At 35.9% G+C, this 20499-nt stretch overlaps 1 protein-coding gene across 3 annotated transcripts in view; it reads right to left on the reverse strand.

The window, feature by feature from the left end:
* Dym (dymeclin) overlaps positions 1–20499 on the reverse strand; it is a 543161-nt gene that overhangs the window by 268571 nt on the left and 254091 nt on the right. For all 3 annotated transcript variants that reach the window (XM_004623641.3, XM_023714738.1, XM_023714739.1), the window contains exons 12-13: positions 19492–19605; positions 17805–17899 (exon numbers count right to left, since the gene is read on the reverse strand). In XM_004623641.3, coding sequence (XP_004623698.1) covers positions 17805–17899; positions 19492–19605 — 209 coding nt within the window. The remainder of the gene's footprint in view (positions 1–17804; positions 17900–19491; positions 19606–20499) is intronic.

Raw genomic sequence — 20499 nt, forward strand, 5'->3', positions numbered from 1 at the left:
GCTTCATCTCTCTTATTTTATGCAAAAATCGACTCAAATTGATCAGATTTAAATGTAAGACATGAAACGATGAAAGGACTAGAAAAAAAATTTTAAAAAAACACTTTAGGACACTAGTCTAGGCAAAGATTTTCTGGATAAGACTCCAAAAGCACAGGCAAAAAAAGCAAAATATGACAAAATGGGATTATAACAAATTAAAAATGCAAATGAAACAATGAAAACATAAAGAAAAATACAGAAGGGAAGAAAATATTTACAAACTAATCTTTCAGAAAGGAGTAATTTCCAGAATATATAAGGACTATATAAACAAATCTAAAGCAAATATATATATATATATATATATATATTTTTTTTTTTTTTTTTTTTTTTTTTGTGGAACTGGGGATTGAACTCAGGCCCTTTAGCACTTATTCTACTGAGCCATCTCCCTGGTCCTTACAAAACATAATTTTAAAAAATAGATAAATCATCTGAATAGACACTTCTCAAGTGAGACTATGCAAACAATAAGTATATAAAACATATTCAACATCACTAATCATCATTACAAATCAAAACAACAATGAGTTATCATCTCAAGTTAAAATGTGAACTGGGAATGCTCAAATATTGCTGGGAGAAATGCAAATTAGTATAAATGATTGTGAGAAACAGTGCAAAGGCTCATCAAAAACACTAGAAATGGGACATCTGATAAAGCAATTCCCACTACTGGGTATAAAGTATACCCAAAGGAACTGAAATCAGAATGTTGAAGAGGCATCTGCATTTCCATGTTTAATACAGTACTATTCATAATAGCCAAGACAGAGTATGAAAGAGTAACGAAAATGTAATACATAAACCCTTAAAAACAGAAAACATTATTTGTGCAGAATCTCAAGATGTAGCAGAAGTCAAGGAGATTTTGTGCATAAGAAGAACCACCTGATATGCCATTGAGCATTAGATACAGAGGCCCATGTGCAAGAACAAGGGAGAGGCTTCCAGTAGCAAAAAACAGGCCCTGGCTGAGGGCCAGTAAGGGAAGAAGCCTGCCATCCTATAGTCACAAGGAACTGGATTTCACTAACAGTCTGAACAAGTCTGAGACAGGTTTTTTCCTAGAGCCTTCCTGTAAGAATCCAACAGACCAACAACTTGATTTTAACCTTGTGAAATCTAAACCAGAGTCAAGACAGAGTTCTGGCTACAATAAATCTGTGCTGCTTTATGCAGCTGTTTTGGTAATTTGTTACAGCTGCAAATGGAAACTGATACAAAAACCCTGAACTAGAGTCTTTACAAGTCCTAGAAAGACTGCTTTGGAGTTTTGCTTAGCAAATTAAATCTTTTCTCCTTTAAGCCACTCATATTTTCGACTCTTCTGTGCACAGTTGAATCTAAATCTGACTACACACCTGATGAAATCCTTTCAACACATAACAGCACTACTATCAATAACTAAAGAATAACAGAAGCTAATACAAATTATGAGCAATTTTTAAAAAATAGATGTGATGCTAACACAAGGACTTTAATAAGGTCTATTACCCCATTTTAAGTTGTGATGATGAGAGGTGCATGATATAGCAAACAGTGTGACATGTATAGCACAATTTTAAATAAAGATAGCATAATATTACATTTTCCACCACTGGAACAGTCAAGGTTAGTAATTACTTGTGGCATACAATAAAGCTAATCATTATATATTAACAAACACCTGCAAATGGTATAGAAAGAAAAATATAATCTCACATAGCACTATGTACGGCTATGAAAGAGAAAAACACTAACAGATTAAAAAATGCCTAAAATCTTTTGATTATCACTTTTAATTACTGACTTCATTTCACAAATGCAGTATAAAAAACATGCTACAGAACCTTTATGCTATCTTTTCCTTTTCATCAGGAATCAGACTCATGCAAGCATTTTTCTATATTACTTCAGCCCTCATTTTAACACTAAACATTTGATTTCTGATTTAAACAATTTAAAAATTTATGTTAAATGATTTTAAAATTTGTATAAAATACTAGGATAAATATCCTGTTTTTTACATGTTTGCAGTACACAATAACCACACACCCATTGTACATGGATCTGGCATATAGTAACTGGTATGTGTTGTAAGCCAGTATCACCTCCATCCCTTGGCTCCCTTCCCATCTCCAGAAACTCCATCTCCATCTTTCTCCAATTTTATTTTTAATTCTCTTTCCTTCCCTCTCTCCTCCTCCCTTCATCTTTCAATCCGCTTCCCATCTGAAAAAGATTCCCCCCTACTTCCTGCATTGCAAAGGAAACAATCAACAAAGTAAAGAGACAACATACAAAATAAGAAGAAATTTTTGCTGGGTAGGACTAATATCTAGAATATGTAAAGAACTAAAAAAACTTAAGATGCCACCAAAAGCTCAATCAAAAATGGCCAACTTAAATGAACAGACACTTCTCAGAAAAAGTATAAATTATATATACATTTTTTATTATTGCTGGTCATTAGAGAAATGCAAATTATTAATTATACAAATCAATTATTTCAGAAAGAATTATTTTCATTAAGAGATTAAAAACAAATGCTGACACAGTTAAGGGAGAGGAGATGTCTATATTGGTGGTAGGAACATACACTAGTACTACCACTACTGAAATCAGCTCAAAAGGCTAAAACTAGAAATTCCATTTGACCCAGCTATTCCCTTTCTAGATATACTCCCCAAAAAAGGTTTAAAGTCGTTATATTACAGTGACACAAATATACCCATGGTTAGTTATAGCAGCACAATTCACAACAGCTAAATCTTGGAAACAGCTTTTGTGTGTATCAACAGCCAAATGGATAAACAATTTATGCACAACAGAGTATTAATACTTTGCCTGAAAGGAAAATAAACAAACTCAAGTCACTCATAGGTCAATGCATACACCTTGAAACTGTAATATTAAGTGAAATAAATCAGACACACAAGCTTAAACATCACATACTATCTCTTGTATGAGAAATCCAGGGTATAAATAAGTAGAATGAACATATTTATGGTTCTAGAATGTTTTATTCACTTTTCAAGTGTCACTCCAGATAATCTAAAAATTAAAATCTAGGTATTAGGAGGGACTTCCAGTTCTTCATATGAGGGTATAGTCTATGAAATATCCATTAATATGCAAGCAAAAAAATATGTCACTGGACATCTTCAGTCATATTTTTGACATTTCTGAGCTGTTTTTATTTTATCTAATATACTTCACATAAAGTCTATAGTAATGTGGAAAAAAGAAATTGCTATATAAATGGTAATTCAGGAAGAGAAACAGTCTGGGATAAATTCTAAGAACTAGTTAACAATTAGTAAGAAATGGAAATAAAACCTTCTAAAAATAATAATGTAAGTTAATGGGAAAATGTAAACTGAGTGCCCCTAAAAGGCAGCCCTCCAGGGGTCCTGGGTATGAGGAACTAACTCCCTGACTCTGAGGTACTAGATGAACACAAGTAGGCTAAGAAAGACCAAATAAATGCCCTCTTCACTACTATAACCTAGTCAGGTAAACCAAGGAGTCTGCAGTTGTTCATCTTAGGCTTGCTCTCCCACAGAGACCCTGACACCTTTTCCTACTTACTGGAAGCAGTATAACTAGCTCCACCTCCTCTAGAAAGGAACTGTCTGCAGCTATTCATCCATGTATTTTCCAAGTGTTAGATTGTATTAAGCAAATTACTTGTAAGTGTCTTTACCAGGACTCTAAGGGTCACTTTAGGGGATGGTACCAAAAGGACAAGCTACTAACAAGTGCTTATGAAGGATTCTGAAACTCAGAAGTGATGGATAATAATAATTATTCAAAATGAAATCTTTTTGTTTTCCCCATACTCTTATGTTTGGGGAGAAGGGGTTGGCTACTATTTAAATATATGAAACATTATTCTAAATAATGTTTTCCTGTTTTTTACTGATTAAACTCTCAAAATAACCCACAAAGTAGATATTATAATCCACAGTTTAATTTAGATGTTAGATTGTACACACAGAAAGATGAAGTTATCTCCCAAAGCCACACAGCTAGAAACACCACCATCACCAGTGTGGTGGTGCACCACTGTGATGCTAGCAATAAGGAGGCTGAGGCAGGAGGACCACCACAGTTTCAAGGTCGGCCTGGGCTACACAGACAGTTCAAGGCAAACCTAATTACATAGTGAATAATGTTTTTAAAAAAACAAAAAGAAAAAATAAATCCACTAGAACTACCACATCTGTGATTGCTAAGTACTTTCATACACTTTTATCATGCAAAAAGATTTTCTTCCCAAAATTGTGTTTATGTGTGTACATATACATATAAATAAGCAATTTAATATGTCCAAATAGATGGATAAATTCTGTATTTTGAAGCCATTACACTATAGCAATATATCTTTCAACACGGACATTATAGATAATATACTAAGATATATATGTATATGTAAACACACATATATATATATACATATGAAAATGCCAACAAAATTTTATATGGCATAGCTTTTTAATAAAAATACATCATAATTATATGAATATAAAATTACCCAGTATTGCAAATATATTATTTCTCCCTATTTCACTAATCACATTTATATATACTGTTTACAATATTCTCAGTATAGTTTTTCAACTAATATCAGAATGTCTTCCATCAATATCATTTTTAAAATAGCTGCACATTGCCTATTTTATCAGTTTACTACCTTTAGGTCTTTCTTGACAGCTATTTGCTTCATACTTTTTGGTATTATTTAAAAAAAAACTCCAAAAGTAAAGATATTTTGTCATTTTGCATAAATGAGTATATGAATATTAGGTGAAAAGTAATGTAATTGGAATTTGAACCATTACTGCCAGTGTTCTTTATAGAATGTTGCATCAATTTACATACATACCAGCAAAGTTGGAGGGAATCTATTCCAACATACCTGGAAAAGATTTTTCTAATCTGATAGGTAAAAATGACACATCAGTGAGGTGTTTGAACTGCATTTTTCTTTAGCATGAGTGTACCATTTAATGTATATGAAGAGCTTCTGGTACCCTTTTAGTAACTCAAAGTCATGAGCTTTCCATCATCTCTAGCTAGGATTAGACTATAAGGACAATAATTGTATCTTATTAAGTTCCCTGTGCACCTTAATTAAGGCCTGGTATACTTTAATGTCCAATAAAATATTTGCTAAAAAAAAATAGGCAACAAAATGCTGTTCTCTTTGAAATTACAGGGCAACAGCACCACCAAGGGGAGGTTTTACTAAAGCACCCACAATCACATTTCCTCCAGGAAGATCTCCTGGTCACTGTTGAATATACAACCAAATCTGAGAAGGTGAAAATGCTATATAAATGCCATTTTCAAGCAATCTTTGGAGAGCACCTCTCTCCAAACTTAGTACTGTTCCTCAGTCTCTCTTGTATGAAACTGCAGATGCCACTGACAGAGCAAAAGCATCCAGCCAGTCATACATCCTGGGACAGCACCCTGTTTTTTCTCAAAGATGAGACCTGAATGGGCAAGACAGCCATATGAGTATTCCAGCCCAGGAACTCTACGTGATTCTGCTCCTTTACAGTCTTGGCTATAAATAGCTACCTCTCCTGCAGAGTGGGCATGACCTTCTCAACAAAAGAAACTGAATGTGGGAAAAAGTCAGAGGAGAGAAAATTTCAAATATATTACACAAAGCAAAGAAAAATGTAATAGCATTTTAATGAATTCAGTTTACTTTTCTATTTTGAACAGAAGTCCAGATGTTAGTCTTAAACCCAGGCTTTAAGAATAAGACTAATAATTCATTTTCTCAGCTACATTAATAATTTATGACACTGAATTTAATAGTGTTATGAGCAACGAGTAACTAAAGATGGCCACAAAAGGACACTACCTCCTAGCATTTGTGCACTTCTGTGGTCTTCCCCTCCTTTTAAATCTAGGCTGCTCCTATGAAATGTTTTGAACCAATAAAATATGGTAACAGTAATGTTTTCAGAGAACTGAGCTAGGTTGTACAGTTTCTGCTACTCTCAGGATGGTCCTCATTAAGAAGCCTGCTGCACTGCTGGGAGAAAATAAAGCATCATGGGAAGGTCACGCAGAGAACTGAAGTGCTCTAGTCAGCGCCTCAATAGACCTCCCAGCTGACAACCCCAAGAGGGACTCCACCTAGTTGTTCTCTGACTACAAACACACAAGAGACTTCGAGTGAGGATCGTTCAGCTAACCAATTAACTCAAAGCACTCTGGGATATTATTATAAACTGTTACTTTAAGCGACAAAGTTTTGAAATAGTTTGTTATAAAGCAACAGACAATGAGAATAAATTTATTTCACAGCCATACCCAGGCAAGATTAGCAGTAAAATTAAAAATAATTTAGTACTCTTACACTGCCATCTTATGGCATTTTAGAGACCCTGAGCTCCTATAGAGAATAAATATGACTGATATATTCTATATGCCCCTTCTAGTCCAACCTCTGGTAACTATATTCTCAAAGAATATTTATTAAATAGCATCATGAATAATATAGTCAAGTACTGACAATAATGTGGAAGTAAGGACATAATTCCTAAATAGTAGATATTTAAAAATATATACAGTGAACTCTGTAACACAGACATGCTCATATTCATTTTTCCTATCTCATCCCCTGAAAGGGCATTAGATCTAATTTTATATATAGATCATACTAACATACTTTAAGGAAAAGTTAAAATATTAGTTTATTTAAATATAATAATGAACACACTGCATGTTAACAAATAGAATTCATGAAAAATCATTCTTCAGTCATTTGAAAAATAATGGTTCACTAAATCAATTCAGCATGTTTCAAATGTTGACACAATTCATTGTATAGTATTTTCAAAAATCCCCATTAACATAATTTATCTTATCACAAGTCTTAAAATTATTGGGAAACAAAATCATGGTGCCAGGTACAAGTTTTTCAGAATTCTAATTTTTGTTTGAAAGCTCCAATTTTATTATTGGCAACCAACACTGGCAGCTGTTTTCCTTGAAATGACAAGCTCACTTTACTAATTTTTTTTCACTTTATTAATTTTCAAGAAAATGTCTGCCAAGTCTAAATAAGTATAGATTACCACAAATACTTTTCAGGTAAAAATGGTATTTCTGGGCCGTGGATATAGTTTAGTGGAATAAGCACCTGCCTGGCAAATGCAAGGTCTGAATATGATCCCTGCTAATGCAAAAAAAAAAAAAAAAAAAAAAGGAAAAGAAAAGAAAAAAACCCATTAAGACACATGCATTAAGAAACTTTTTTAAGCATTTATTCATTTATTTATTTATTTAGTACAGAGTCTGACTATGCAGCTTGGACTCATAGTGATCCTCCTGTCTCAGCCTCCCCAGCGTTGGGATTAAATGTGTGCGCCACCACACCTGGTTTCAGTGGCTGGCACAGCAGCTGCAAGTCATGCAATATCAAGAATTGAAACTGGGTCCTTGCACTTGCCTGAAAGGCACTTAAGACATCCAAGTTATCTCCCCAGCCCAAAAAATGCATGCACTTAAGAGTCAATATTTATTACAACTAATGATTTTTACCACTTCGTCAAATGTAATTTGGTTGTTACAGGATTTCATCACGCAGCTCAGCTCAATCCTCTTGGTTTCAGCCTCCCAAGAGCTGGGATTATAAGTGTGTACTACCATGCTGGGACTCTGGTCTGATGAGCCATCCTGGGAGTGGGGCTGGCACAGCATGTCATGCTGGGGATCAAACCATGGTACCCACGCTTTGCCTAAGCTTGCGTAAGCAGGTGCTTTAGTCTGCTGAGTTATCTCACCAGTCCCTCATCAATGATATTTTTAGTTGAAGGCAAATTCTTTTTCATGTCAAGTGATCATAGAGAGTATAGTGAGTGCTAGTACAGTGGGATGTCACTCTATTTGTACTAAGATCTCAAAAGTCTTACTTCAGTTGTGTTTCTGTGTGACGCAACTGTTAGGGCAGTGTAAGTGGCAAATGATGTGTTATTATAAAAAGCTTCAATTCCATGGACCTTCCATGTTCTGTGGATTCTACTTTGAAAACCATTGCATTGAAGTGATCCCAGACAACAGACATTCCACTTACTTGAAATTGAGAATCTGAGTATATAAGGTAGAAGACATCTTCCCTTTCCAATATTTATCAACGTCTTGTCTACCACAAATATATTTAGGCTAGGGACAACCTGAGTTCCACTTCCAGCTCCATTACACTTGACCCTGAATACATCTCACAGACTCTGGGTCTCAGGGTTTTTGTATATAAAACAGAAAGTTAATACCTCATAGAGGAATACAGTCAAAATTAACATAACATGCGTTAATAACACTGTGAGTGGCACAGAATAAGCCCTGAGATGAAATGGATTCTAAGTCATGAAGGACCTTTTGGTTAATATCCATATTTACTTGAATGATGGTAATAATCCTGTACTCTCTACCATTTCCACAGAGATCAAACCATAAATACAAGTTAATAAAAATTTATACCTTTCTATATAAATGTAATTTTGATACATGTAATGAATTCTTCAAAATAATCCAAAGTAGGGAAGAACAGCAGAACTGTAAGTGAAATAAAGTTGGCCAAACATTTTTTGAAGCTAGAGGGAACTTAAAGATTTGTTATGTAAGCTAGGTGTGGTGGTATAGTCTAGGAACCTAAGGCAGGAAGATGGCAAGCTGGGCCCGAGAATGGCCAATTTAGTGAGATTTTGTCTACCAATGAAAAATAACAATAAGCTAAGAACGTGGCATAGTGTGAAGGACCTGAATTGAATTCTCATACTACAAACAAAAACAGTAACTTTCTTTAGATGTATTTTAAGATTTGTAATTATTTGAAAGAGTTCTAAAGGATTATGCACCGGGTCTAGTAAATTTAATATTGCGTAAACTTAGCAAGAGCTAATCAGTTGTTATGTTTCCCTCCCATCAAAACCCACACCACATACTCTATGCCAAGAGGCTTTGTGGCAGAGATGAGTTCATTTGAGCTACTTTCACCCAACCCTTCCCACCCTACTCTAGGGAAGAACTGTGATACAGTGAGAATTGAGCTAAATTTTGAGGCAATTTCAGAATTTCAATTATCTGACAAAAATGATACAAACAAAAAATTTCCTGAGTGAGAAAAATTAGAATTAGTGGAAGGTTAGTTTGGCAGATAACCTCTGTATTAATTTATTTTAATCCACATTTTATTTATTTTTATCACCTTCCAGTTAAATGAAACTAGTCAGGAAACTGAAAGGGAATTATTTTTACATCACAAATTATACTCAGGTTTTTAAAGGAATTGTAGGGAAGGGCTGGAAGCAATCGAGAGACAGAGGCTGGCTGCGCATTTTTCAGGTATGACAGCAGCACCCCCTCACGAGTGAGGTGTCCGCACACTCGGGTGGCAGTCTGCCTTCTGCTGCATGACTGCCATCAGAGCACTATACACACTGTGCTACTCTGCTGCAGCGGCTAGACAAAAAGCTCTGTGAAGACAGTGCAGGACATGGGCTCACGAGTCTGCCCGGCACTGTGTGAAACAGGGCACTCCAACGGAAATGATCTGATAATTAAATAATCCCTTAATACTTACTCGTGTGAAACAGAAATTATACCTGTTATAAAATAGTCCATGAAGAAAACATTACCAGTTATTGTAGTTCTTCAAGGGCATATTTAGAATCTCAGAGATTTTTTAAGATGGAATCGTTCTACATAGGAAATTTGTAGCATGATTATTACTACATCACAGTAAGTGATAACAGAGTTGTACACATTTTTTAATTACCAGGGCAAAAAATTTCATGGAAGTTTATTAAATAGATACCTCTTCCAGGAACATGATGGAATTGTGAGCAGCAGAGACAGCCTCTCTGATATCTGGTGCCCAGAAACTGGAATATAGCAACTTGAGAAAGAGAAGGACCAAGGGAGTGGGTCTCCAGAATCCAGGAAGGATCTGAAGCTAGGATTCAAGCACATGGGAATAGTAAAGGAAGAGACTTCAATGAAGGAGGTGGCAGGTGGCACTTTCTCCCTCAGCCAGGACTCATGGTGGGAGAGGTAGCTTGAACGTGCGGGTGCACAGTGACTGCAGCAGACTGCAGTGGCTGCTTAGTTATGTGCATTCAGACACCCCCTAGGAGAGGGTAATTTGCTGGTAGCCACCTTGCAGAAGGGCTCAGAACTCAGAACAGCTGTGAGCTCCATCTAGTGGCCTCTAGTAACAGGGTCAGTTGGCAGGAGATCAGGGAGTTGAAGTCAGGAGGCATATGAACTATTGAAGGCTGTATAAGTCTGGTTCCAGCCTCACAGTCAGAAATCAGCTGGAATGTCAGTGGAAGTAAAGGTGCAGGGTTGCTGGGCTTATCCATGAATCTGCCAGAAAGCTATATCTGGCTTGTTGGAATTAACCAACTTGGATCTGGACTCTGCCAACACTACCTACTGGTGACAGCAGATAGGGAAATGAACATTTTGTTTTCTTTCTCTTCCTCTTTCTTCACGTTTTGTTTTTTCTGATTGTTCTTGTTTTTATATAAGTGTGAACATGGTTTCTATTTTTTATTTTTGTTTTGTTCTTGTTATTTCTTCCTTCTCTTTCCCTCCTGTCTTCATCAATTTTCCAAAGTCTGCATGATACCCTTTTGACTTACAGCCTTGCTTCTAATCTCTTCCTCTTTTCTATTTTCCCTCTAACTCTTTTTAAATTTTCTCACCACATTGAGGGCTTATTTACTGCATACAATTTTCTAGGTCATTCTGGACTATGTTATATAACCACAAATCTAGGTCATACTGTTAAAGGAGGTGAGTTCACAGTTTGTCATTTTCTAAGCTGTGTTTGATGTTATTGTTACTGCTGATTGTACAAGTTAAGCAAGGTGATATAATTGTTCTAATCAGTTGTTCTTCCTGGTATACCAACACTGAGATCTTTGGAGGATACTGACATTTTGTAAATGAGGAGACTGAGTAACACTAAGCAAATAAAAAAAATTTAAATCCTCAGAAAAGTCTTAATATTCAGGATAAGGACCATATAGCTACATTTTTGAGCTATTTTTTCCTGTCTAGCTTCTTAGATCTTCTTTTAAAATTGTTTTTATTTATTTGGTACAGGGTCTTGTTATGCACTTCAGACTCATCCTGTCTCAGCCTCTCCTGTGCTGGGATTACAGGCATGCACCACCACTCCCAGTTTTGGTGGCTGGCTTGGCATGGGGCAGGCATGGCATCAAACCCGGGTCCTTGTGGTAGGCAAGCACTGAGGCTGCCAAGCTATCCCCCTGGTCCCCCTCTTAGGTCTTCTAAGGAATCATTCTTCCTTTGTCTGTCCCATATCTGGTACCTATGTAGTAGGCATTTATACTGGCTGCATCAATCATCTTAATCACATCTACTTATTTCCATTTCTCTTGTTAACACATATGATGTTTTGAAAAATATACTTTTTATAATAGCCATAAAATATGTGCAATAATATATCAAGAAAAACTTTATTAAATCATTTAGTTTCTCTTACCTGCCTTTATCATTTTATAAAATATTAGGTATCACCTTTATGTAAAAAGAGAGATAGCATACACAACAAAGCCTCTTTTTTTCACTTGTTCTGGAACTATTATCAGGCCAGGAGCTGGACGACTTCATCTCTAGTTCTGCTTCACATGCAAGCATTCACTTGCATGCCCTAGTCATATAATTAACTCTCAATTTCAATACTGCCATTTGTCATTGTGGAAATTTTCACTGATAATTTTTTAAATATTTTTTACGCTGGGGCCAGGGAAAGGGCTCAGTGGAATAAGCACTTCCCTGGCAAGCGCAAGGGCCTGAGTTCAATCCCAGGTTCCACAAAAAAAAAAAAAAAAAAAAAAATTTACATCCATGTATGTTTTTTATTTTTTGTTCACTTTAATGAGAAAAAATGATAAAATAGCAATGAAACAGTTTCAAAACAGCTTAGTAGGACAGTTACAATAATTAATACATTGCATATTGTCTTCAGTTATTCAGGGGACAAGATATAGACATGATATCTTGTCTGAACAATATTAGGACAAACCTTTCTTCTCACTGAACTAAGAGCAATGGAACATCCATCTCTGACAAAACAAAACAATATAAATAAAGGACCGTTTTGTAGAGAAAAACAATATACATATGTACATACAAGATAGGATAGATATACAGTTATTTTCTCTTAGGTCAATGAGAAGAAAAGTTAGTTCATTGATAATTTTTAAAGGTGCTTCCAAACCTATAATTTTATAATTCCACAAAATTTTACCAAATCTAATGTTGTTATAATATTTTAGCAAATAGATCTTTCAAAGCCACTCAGACCAAGGCTTAATGTTGTGTTAGGGCTGTCAGTACAACCTGAACTGGAGATTCATTATGAGACATGAGCAAAGCAGAAACTAATGAAGTCATTCCATACCTTCAGTCTCTCCTGTGTCTATAGATCTTAAAGGCAGACATGTACATAGTCTTGTTTTCTGTACTATCTTTTCATGGCTTGTTATACACTTGGATGATAAAGATTATGTCTCCCTCTATAGCAGAGTGCAATTTGCTGTCAAGCATATCTAAAGCTGTCTTCCTCCAAAGCAGAGGTTAAATAGTTTTGCTTGAAGTTATTACAAAAGATTATGGTTTCCTATGGATAGGGTTCTTCACTTGTAAAGCAACCCATTACATTTGCAGATGTCATCTGTACCTTGTCATGTTGCCCTATGGGCATGAGAGACACACAAGCAAATGATGATATTCTGATTCCTAGTACCGTTGTAATAATTTATAACAAAATATATAGTAAAAAGACAGCAATGAATTCTTCTTTGTTTTTGCCCAGCAGTACTGAGTCTCCTACCAGGATCAACAAAACTGAGAAAGCCTAATTTGTTAACTTAAAAGTACAGTAAGTATGTCAGATCTTTCAGAGTAGTAAACAGGAATAGAGGCTTAATGCATGGCTAAGAGGATAAAGTATAAATAACACGCCTACACAATATGATATGACATTCTATAAACCTCTATGCAAATCCTTTTAACTTCCTATATGGCAATTTTGTCCACAATGTTTTTTCTTACAAGAAACCAAAATTTGGATAAATGGTATACTTCTTTAAAAACTGACATTCTGGGTGTGCCAGAAATCTAAATTGAAATTAAATGACTTAGGAAATTCTGTACATGTACCATTAAGTTGGTCAAGACACTGTTGCATGACACTAGTAATTCATTGAACAGTTAGAAATCCTCAAGTAGGAACATAAAAGTTTTCAACTTCAAGCTGTCTAAATGCTCTCAGTGTAAATGCTTGAGAAAAGTCTAAATTGCAAAAGTAAGCCATTACGGATTTCCTGAAAAACATTCAGCTGCCTTTAAAGTAGGAAGCACAGGAAGCCACCTTTTGAAGGCAAACATTCCCCTTTTCTTGGTTCATGTTCTGCCAAGATGAAACAAAAATCAGCAAAGATTATACCAACAGAGAAACTGGAACCTGTCTGCTGCCAAAGCACTGGACAGGAAAAGGTTAATTATGCCCTTAAAAATGAAATCATATGCATTTAAGAGAAGTACTTATACTACAAGGCCATTGCTCTCATCTACTGATCTAAAAGAAACACATTATTATCCAAAACCTCTATGTACATTCAGTGAGAGCTTCATTTTCTACCTTTTGGGAAATATAGAAAATTTGATTATTGCTTGCACAGGGAATCAGAATCCAGGAATATAAAGGAAACCAAGAAATTCTTTTGTATGGATATGATCCAAATCTATATTTAGTTAAAATTATTTCAAAAAATTTATGACACTATAATAAAGAAAACAGAGATACAAAATGCTTCATAAGGCATTATCAATTCTCAGAACACATTAACTACATGTCATATCTGATTTTAGAGATGGAAGACAAAAATTAAGTAACTTACTAAGATTTTGAGACAGAGCTGAACTATTCATTACAGTTCTTTGTATCAGATAATTCCCTACTTCCTGACCACAAGAATAACAGATGAGATGGAAATTCAATTAGTTTAAAAAATAAAATCACTGAAACAATTTCTAGATATGTATAACAAATAGTGTTAGCCTGAAATGAAAAGGTAAGAAATAATAAATAATAAAAGAAAACTTCAGCCTTGGTAGGCATACAGTAAAACTAGGTAAGTATTTACTGAATTAAAATAAGTTTAATATCAGGGATTAGATGTAAAAAGAATGTTCTAGGCCAAATGACACAAGTTCTTGATTTCCTTTCATGTTTACTTCCCAAGATAATTTTGATACATCATGTATCATAATAGCTGAACATACTCATGCCTATCTCAAAAAGTTGATGAAAACAAAATACTTTTTAAAAGACTTCACTATCTTCACTACTGTACTGAAAGGTAGGCAGACTAAAGGGTGGGGAGCAGCAAATGACATGGTTAACAAGAGCATGGCTACCCTGGATTTCAGGACTCAATTTGCCTCAGAAAACCCTTTAGTGTTTGGATCGCTGGTTGCATGGATGTGACAGTCTAAAGTGGTCTACACTCAGCCTTTCTGCTTTCTCTTTGATGACATGATGACATGGATGCTCTGGTCCACACTGGTTACTCAAATGAAGTCCTTAGACAAAAAGTATTGGCAACACTTGGAAACTTGTCAGAACTGGGTTCCCCCAGTGTGACAAGCAGAAACATCAATATCATCTGATGACACGGATGACTAGCAATCTACCTTAAAATTTCTTTAAAATCTATTTGTAGCTTGTCCATTTACTTTTTCCTCTTTCTTGTTATTAAAAATCAGACCTTTGTTTCTCTCTCCTCTTTCCATTATGCTAAGTTTTGAATCTAACTCTTAAGCCCTCTAGATTAAGACCCTAGTTCCTTCAGGTTTTTCATCTGTAATCCTGTACAGGTTGTATAAGTCAACCAAATGGGACTGGTGACTTTCTACTCAGCAACCATCCTTGATCACTACAGCCTCTGTTGTTTTGTTTTGGTGGCTGTGGCTGGTGTTTTTGCCATCTGGCCAGTCTCTAGTCACCTTGTCTAATCTCTCAGTGTGCTGTTTTCTGACCACTCCAGAACCAATTTCTTACCCCCATCATAGGAATTTTTATTTTATTATATTATTTACTACATTCTGTGATTCATAAGATCTTTGTATTTTATATACAGGATAGGATCTTTGTTTTATCCCTACCACTGAACTCTAAGTTATTTGAACCCAGTAATCTTTATTACTGTTTTTTATATTCCTTGCATGGTTTAAAATAGTTCTTTAGATGATGCTAAATAATGGTCCATAAAAATAAAGCAAAGTCCTATTCATTATTGATAAGCTTAACCTAAATATTCTCATATAACTAAATTATGTTTCTTATTTCCTCAATATGACTGGCGTGTTTTCTGTCTTTTATTTGTTTATGTATTTATTTATTTTTTTGTATTTTAGGTAAGGGTCTACAGGAGGCTCAGGGTCTCACTACTAGATTGGACTCATAGTGATCCGCCTGTTTACAGCCTCCCAAGAGCTGAGATTAAAAAAAGAGCTGGGATTACATGCACATGCCACCACGCCCAGTCTCAATCACCAACTCCAGCCCCTGAGCCTGCTTGCAGGTATTTTAATCCACTGAGGTATTTGGCTGGCCCTTGTTTTCTATTTGGGGCATCAAATACAGAAAACTGGGCACACTGCTCTTACTTGTAGTTTTTCCATCACTTCCATTTAGAATTTTTAATTTAATTTTAGTACATTTTATCAGAACTTAAATTCTGAACCAATCTATCTGGCATTTTCATATTAAACAGGCCTTTTCAATTGAGGAAAAACTAATGTTATAATGAAATCCTCCTGAAGCCATTGTAAAACTTAATATCTATACATAGAAAAAGATCACAAAGCAGCACAGAAATAATTATATCAGGCCAAAATAAAACATACCTTTTGGAAATTAAAAGCTTTTCAAATACCCAGGAGACTGAATATGAAGAGACTGCTACTTTAAATCATAAGTTCATGTTATTCAACTTGGCAATCTCTCAAGTACAACCTATCCTTGATACAATAGGATGCATAAAGACATTCTATTGGAACAGTAGTGAGTCATTGCAAAATATCCTCTACTGAATTATGAAGATAAAGAACAAATATTAATTTTGATCAATTATTAAAAATGAGCACAGAGCAATAAACAAGTAATAATTGGGTAGAACATGAAATCAAAGCTTAAAAGTGATATAGGTTTGGGACTGGCACCAATGACTAGGAAAAAAACCTAATAATCAAAATTGAATTGGCCCCGTGATGAACATGATCAATACGTACTGCAAAAATGTGCCAATAATAATAATATTATAATAATAATAAATAACTACACTGGTATAAAAAGTTAAAGAATAAAACATGTCTGCACTAATTTAGACAGCAAATGTTCAACTTACAGTCTGTTAAGACAATTTGTTCATCCTACTAGAAAACAAAAAAGTACGAATGTGTTAAAAATCCTTGTAATGATATTATGCATGATTCATTAATTGGCTTTCTTACTTTGTCGTGACATTGACAAAGACAAATAAGGAGGGGTTTCTGATGCTGAGAGCTGTGGCAGACAGAATATACACCCAGAATGTCCACCTCCTAATACTCCTTTTGTGAATGTTAGATTATTTGGCAAAAGGAACTTCGCAGATACAATTCTGTTAAAGAACTAGGAATGGAGAGATCACCCTGATGACCCAGACAGGGCCAAGGTAATTACAAAGGTCCTCTAAGTGGAACTACAGGAGAAGAATAATTGGACATAAGAAAGATTCAACAAAATACAGTTGCTGACTTTAAAAATAAAGAAGAGACCAAAAGCCAAGGAATAAGGCTGACTCTAACATCAAGAAAGGAAAGACAGCTTCTCCTCTGGGACACCAAGAAGGAAATGCAGCCCTGCTGATCTTTGATTTCACCCTGGTAAGACCTGTACTGGACTTCAAATCTATAGACCTGTAAGATAACAATTTTATGTTGACTTAAGCCACTAATTTGTGGTAATTTCCTATGGTGACAAGTGAAAATTAATATGAAAGTAAACTGCTATGAAAAGAATTGCCAGGGCTGGGTTTGCAGCTCAGTGGTAGAGCACTTTTTAACCATGCAAAGGCCATGGGTTCAAACTACAGTGCCATGAGAGAAAAGAAAAACGAAAGAAAAAAATTTTCTAAAGCAAATATAACTCTTTATAGTGTGATGCTCTAGACAATACTCACCAAATATTTTAAGATTTAGTTTTCATTACTAAGAAAAGCAGAAAAAAACTGTTTCTCTTTTAAAAAACATACAAGATCTAGAACTAGATAAAAAAAACAATAAAATAAATGAAGTGTGGTGGCACTGAAACTCCAGCACTCTGGGAGTCTGAAGCAGGAGGATTACAAGTTTAAACCTAGCCTGAGCAATGTATTGATTCACCGAGATCCTGTCTCAAAAAAAGGAAGGGGAGTAAGAATGGAGCTCAGTATGAGGGCTCTGGGTTCACACCCCAGTGCCAGCATACATAAATACAAATCATTAACTTTGATTAAAAATTGGTTTAGATAATAGAAAAATGTATTTTCAACTTAACAGGAAGGAAATAAAAAACTTAACTAGAAAAAAATTGACATTTTTTCCATAAATCATTAAAAGGGACTAAAATGGAATCTTTCTCAAAAGGTCAGCTAGAAGGCAAACATCAGTATTTCTTTCAAGCTCATTTTTACCTGATAATCCTCTGGGCAGCATACTGATGGAGAGAACGAAACTGTGCCGACATATTTGCTAAAGCTGCCAAACAATTTGTGTGAAGGTACTTGTCCTGTTAGAAAACACCAAGTATGAAACACACATCATCTATATTTTAAGCAATGTAAACTAGATGAAAATGTAAACTTGACTGTAATTTTATACTTTGAGTCTCCAATGTCTTTTCTCTAGTTCTCAAATCTGTAAAGCACACAGCCATTAAAGTCTTTTCATAACTCATTTGAAGCAATGAATGACACAAAACATTACAATGCTCTTTTTTAAAAAAATGTATTTAGTACAGGGTTTACAGGGTCTCACTACACAGATTGGACTCATAGCCATCCTCCTGTGTTCAACGGCTCAAGTGCTGGGATTACAGGCGGGCGCCACCACCCCCAGTGTCATTCTCCATCTCAGCATGCCCCAGAGAGGGGGCTGGCATGGCATGCCAGGGATCGAACTCCTGTCCCTGCATCTATTTAAGCAGGTGCTTTAGTCCACTGAGCTATCTGGCCAGCCCTCTACAATGCTCTTGATGCTCTTCATCATTCTCACTATGGTGAATACTAGTTTGCTGCAGGATATTAATATTTAATTACAGTGTGTCACTTTAAACCTACTGGTTACATATACAGTATGCACACAATAATTACATTTTTAAAAATACAAAAATTCCCCATCCTAAAACGTGTTTCAACTGGCTTGATGGCACATGCCTATAATTACTTAGGACAGGGAAGCAGGAGGTTTGTTGTGAGTTTAAGGCCAGCCTGTGTTACACAGTGAGTCTGAGGCCAGCCTAAACTATATAATGAGACCCTGTCTCAATAACGAACATTTAGCTCCTAGGATATCAGATTTTAAAAAATATGGACATCAGATTTTAAAAAATATGGACATGTATTTACGTGAGCCCATACTGAAGTAAACTTGAATATTTGGATATGAATTTTGTTCATCATTTCACTATTACCAGAATTCAAACTGCTCTCAGGAAATATAACTAGAATCAAATAAAAGCATTTTCTTGTACAGCCTTTGTTTTCCCTCAGTGCTAGGAGTGGAAGTCAGGGCACTGTGAGCACTAGGCAGGTACTCTAGCAAAGAACCAGGCCTCCTGCCCCTGCCTTCATTTTACTCTTTAAAGCACTCTCTCCTACCTTGTTTTCACATCTGAAAACATATTTTCTTCTGCTCATTACTGATTATATTTGGTTGTTGCTGTGGTTGTGGGTTTTTTTTTTGGCTGGTTCAGCCCGCCCTGAGGGCAGGACTGGCATGGCAGGTGGAGCCAGGGATTGGACTGTGGTCCCATGCGCCTGCCTAAGCTTGCCTAAGCAGGCGCTTTGGACCGCTGAGCTATCTTGCAGGCCCTCTATTGCTGCTTTTAAAAGGTAAACCAGTGTGCTATCAATTCAGCAAAGATACATGATAAACTAGATCTAAATATGTCACAGTACTTATTTTCTGTATCATGCATATGTCTTTGAACATCCATTATCAAGAACAGGATGCTATACTACATACAATGACTACATGTTGATCTGTATTTTCCCATCATTTTTCATGAGAACAAAGTACCCTAAAAGCTAAGATTTCTTTAAAGGATAGTTTTGATTGTATTGTCTGCATAAAGATGGCAAAGTAGTTATGGATACTTACTCTTGTCCTTGTCATGTTGTATTGAATGGTTCTTATTACAACCAGAATGAGGAGACTCCCCAGTGAAATTTCAGTTAAAACCCGTTCTGAATACCAAGTAATATTTTTTAATATCTGTAACAAGGAAAAAGTTTATGTAAAATGACTGATTTAAGGAAAAAGAAATTATATCTATAATTTTTGATAAGCCATGACTTTGTTCTAAAGGTAAATTAAGCAGTAAATAAAAATCAATTGTGAGGTTTTTTCAGTCTTGGTAAGCAAACTATGCTAAGGTATTTACTTTTCCTTCCTTCTTAAACAGAAAAAGGGGCTAAGGAAATAGCTCAGTGGTCTAAATGCCTGACTGATAAGAGCAAGGACCCAGGTTACGATCCCTGGTACTACATGCTGCCAGTCCTGGAACCCCAAGTGTGCTGTGCTGGCCTCAAAACCAGGCATGGTCATGCATGCCTGTGATCCCAGGCTGGGGAGGCTGAGACAGGAAGATCACTACATGAGTTCTAGTGTGACCCGATACCAGAGAGAGAGAGAGAGAGAGAGAGACAGAGAGAGACAGAGAGAGAGAGAGAGAGAGAGAGAGAGAGAGACAGACAGACAGACAGAGAGACAGACAGACAGAGAGACAGATAGATTAAATAGGAAAAAAAGGTATAGGGTCACGATATAGCTTGGTGGTAAAAGTACCTGCCTGGCAAGCACAAGGCTCCTGGGTGTGTATGTGTATATATCTAGAGAGAGAGAGTAAATGGAGGTATCATTAGTAAATATGAAAAGAAGAGCTGGTGAGATAGCTCAGTAGACTAAGTGCCTGCTTAGGCAAGCACAAGGGCCAGGGTTCAATCCCCAGTCTGGCATGCCGTGCTGGCCTTGCCCCCAGGCACACCTAGTCCAGGTGTGGTGGCACATGTCTGTAATCCCGGCACTGAGGAGGCTGAAAACAGGAGAATCACTACTAGTCCAAGTTGTGTAGTGAGACCTGTACCAATACATTAAAAAAAAAAAAAA

This window comes from Octodon degus, unplaced genomic scaffold (genome assembly GCF_000260255.1).
Source record: "Octodon degus isolate 3935 unplaced genomic scaffold, OctDeg1.0 scaffold00003, whole genome shotgun sequence".
NCBI lineage: Eukaryota > Metazoa > Chordata > Mammalia > Rodentia > Octodontidae > Octodon > Octodon degus.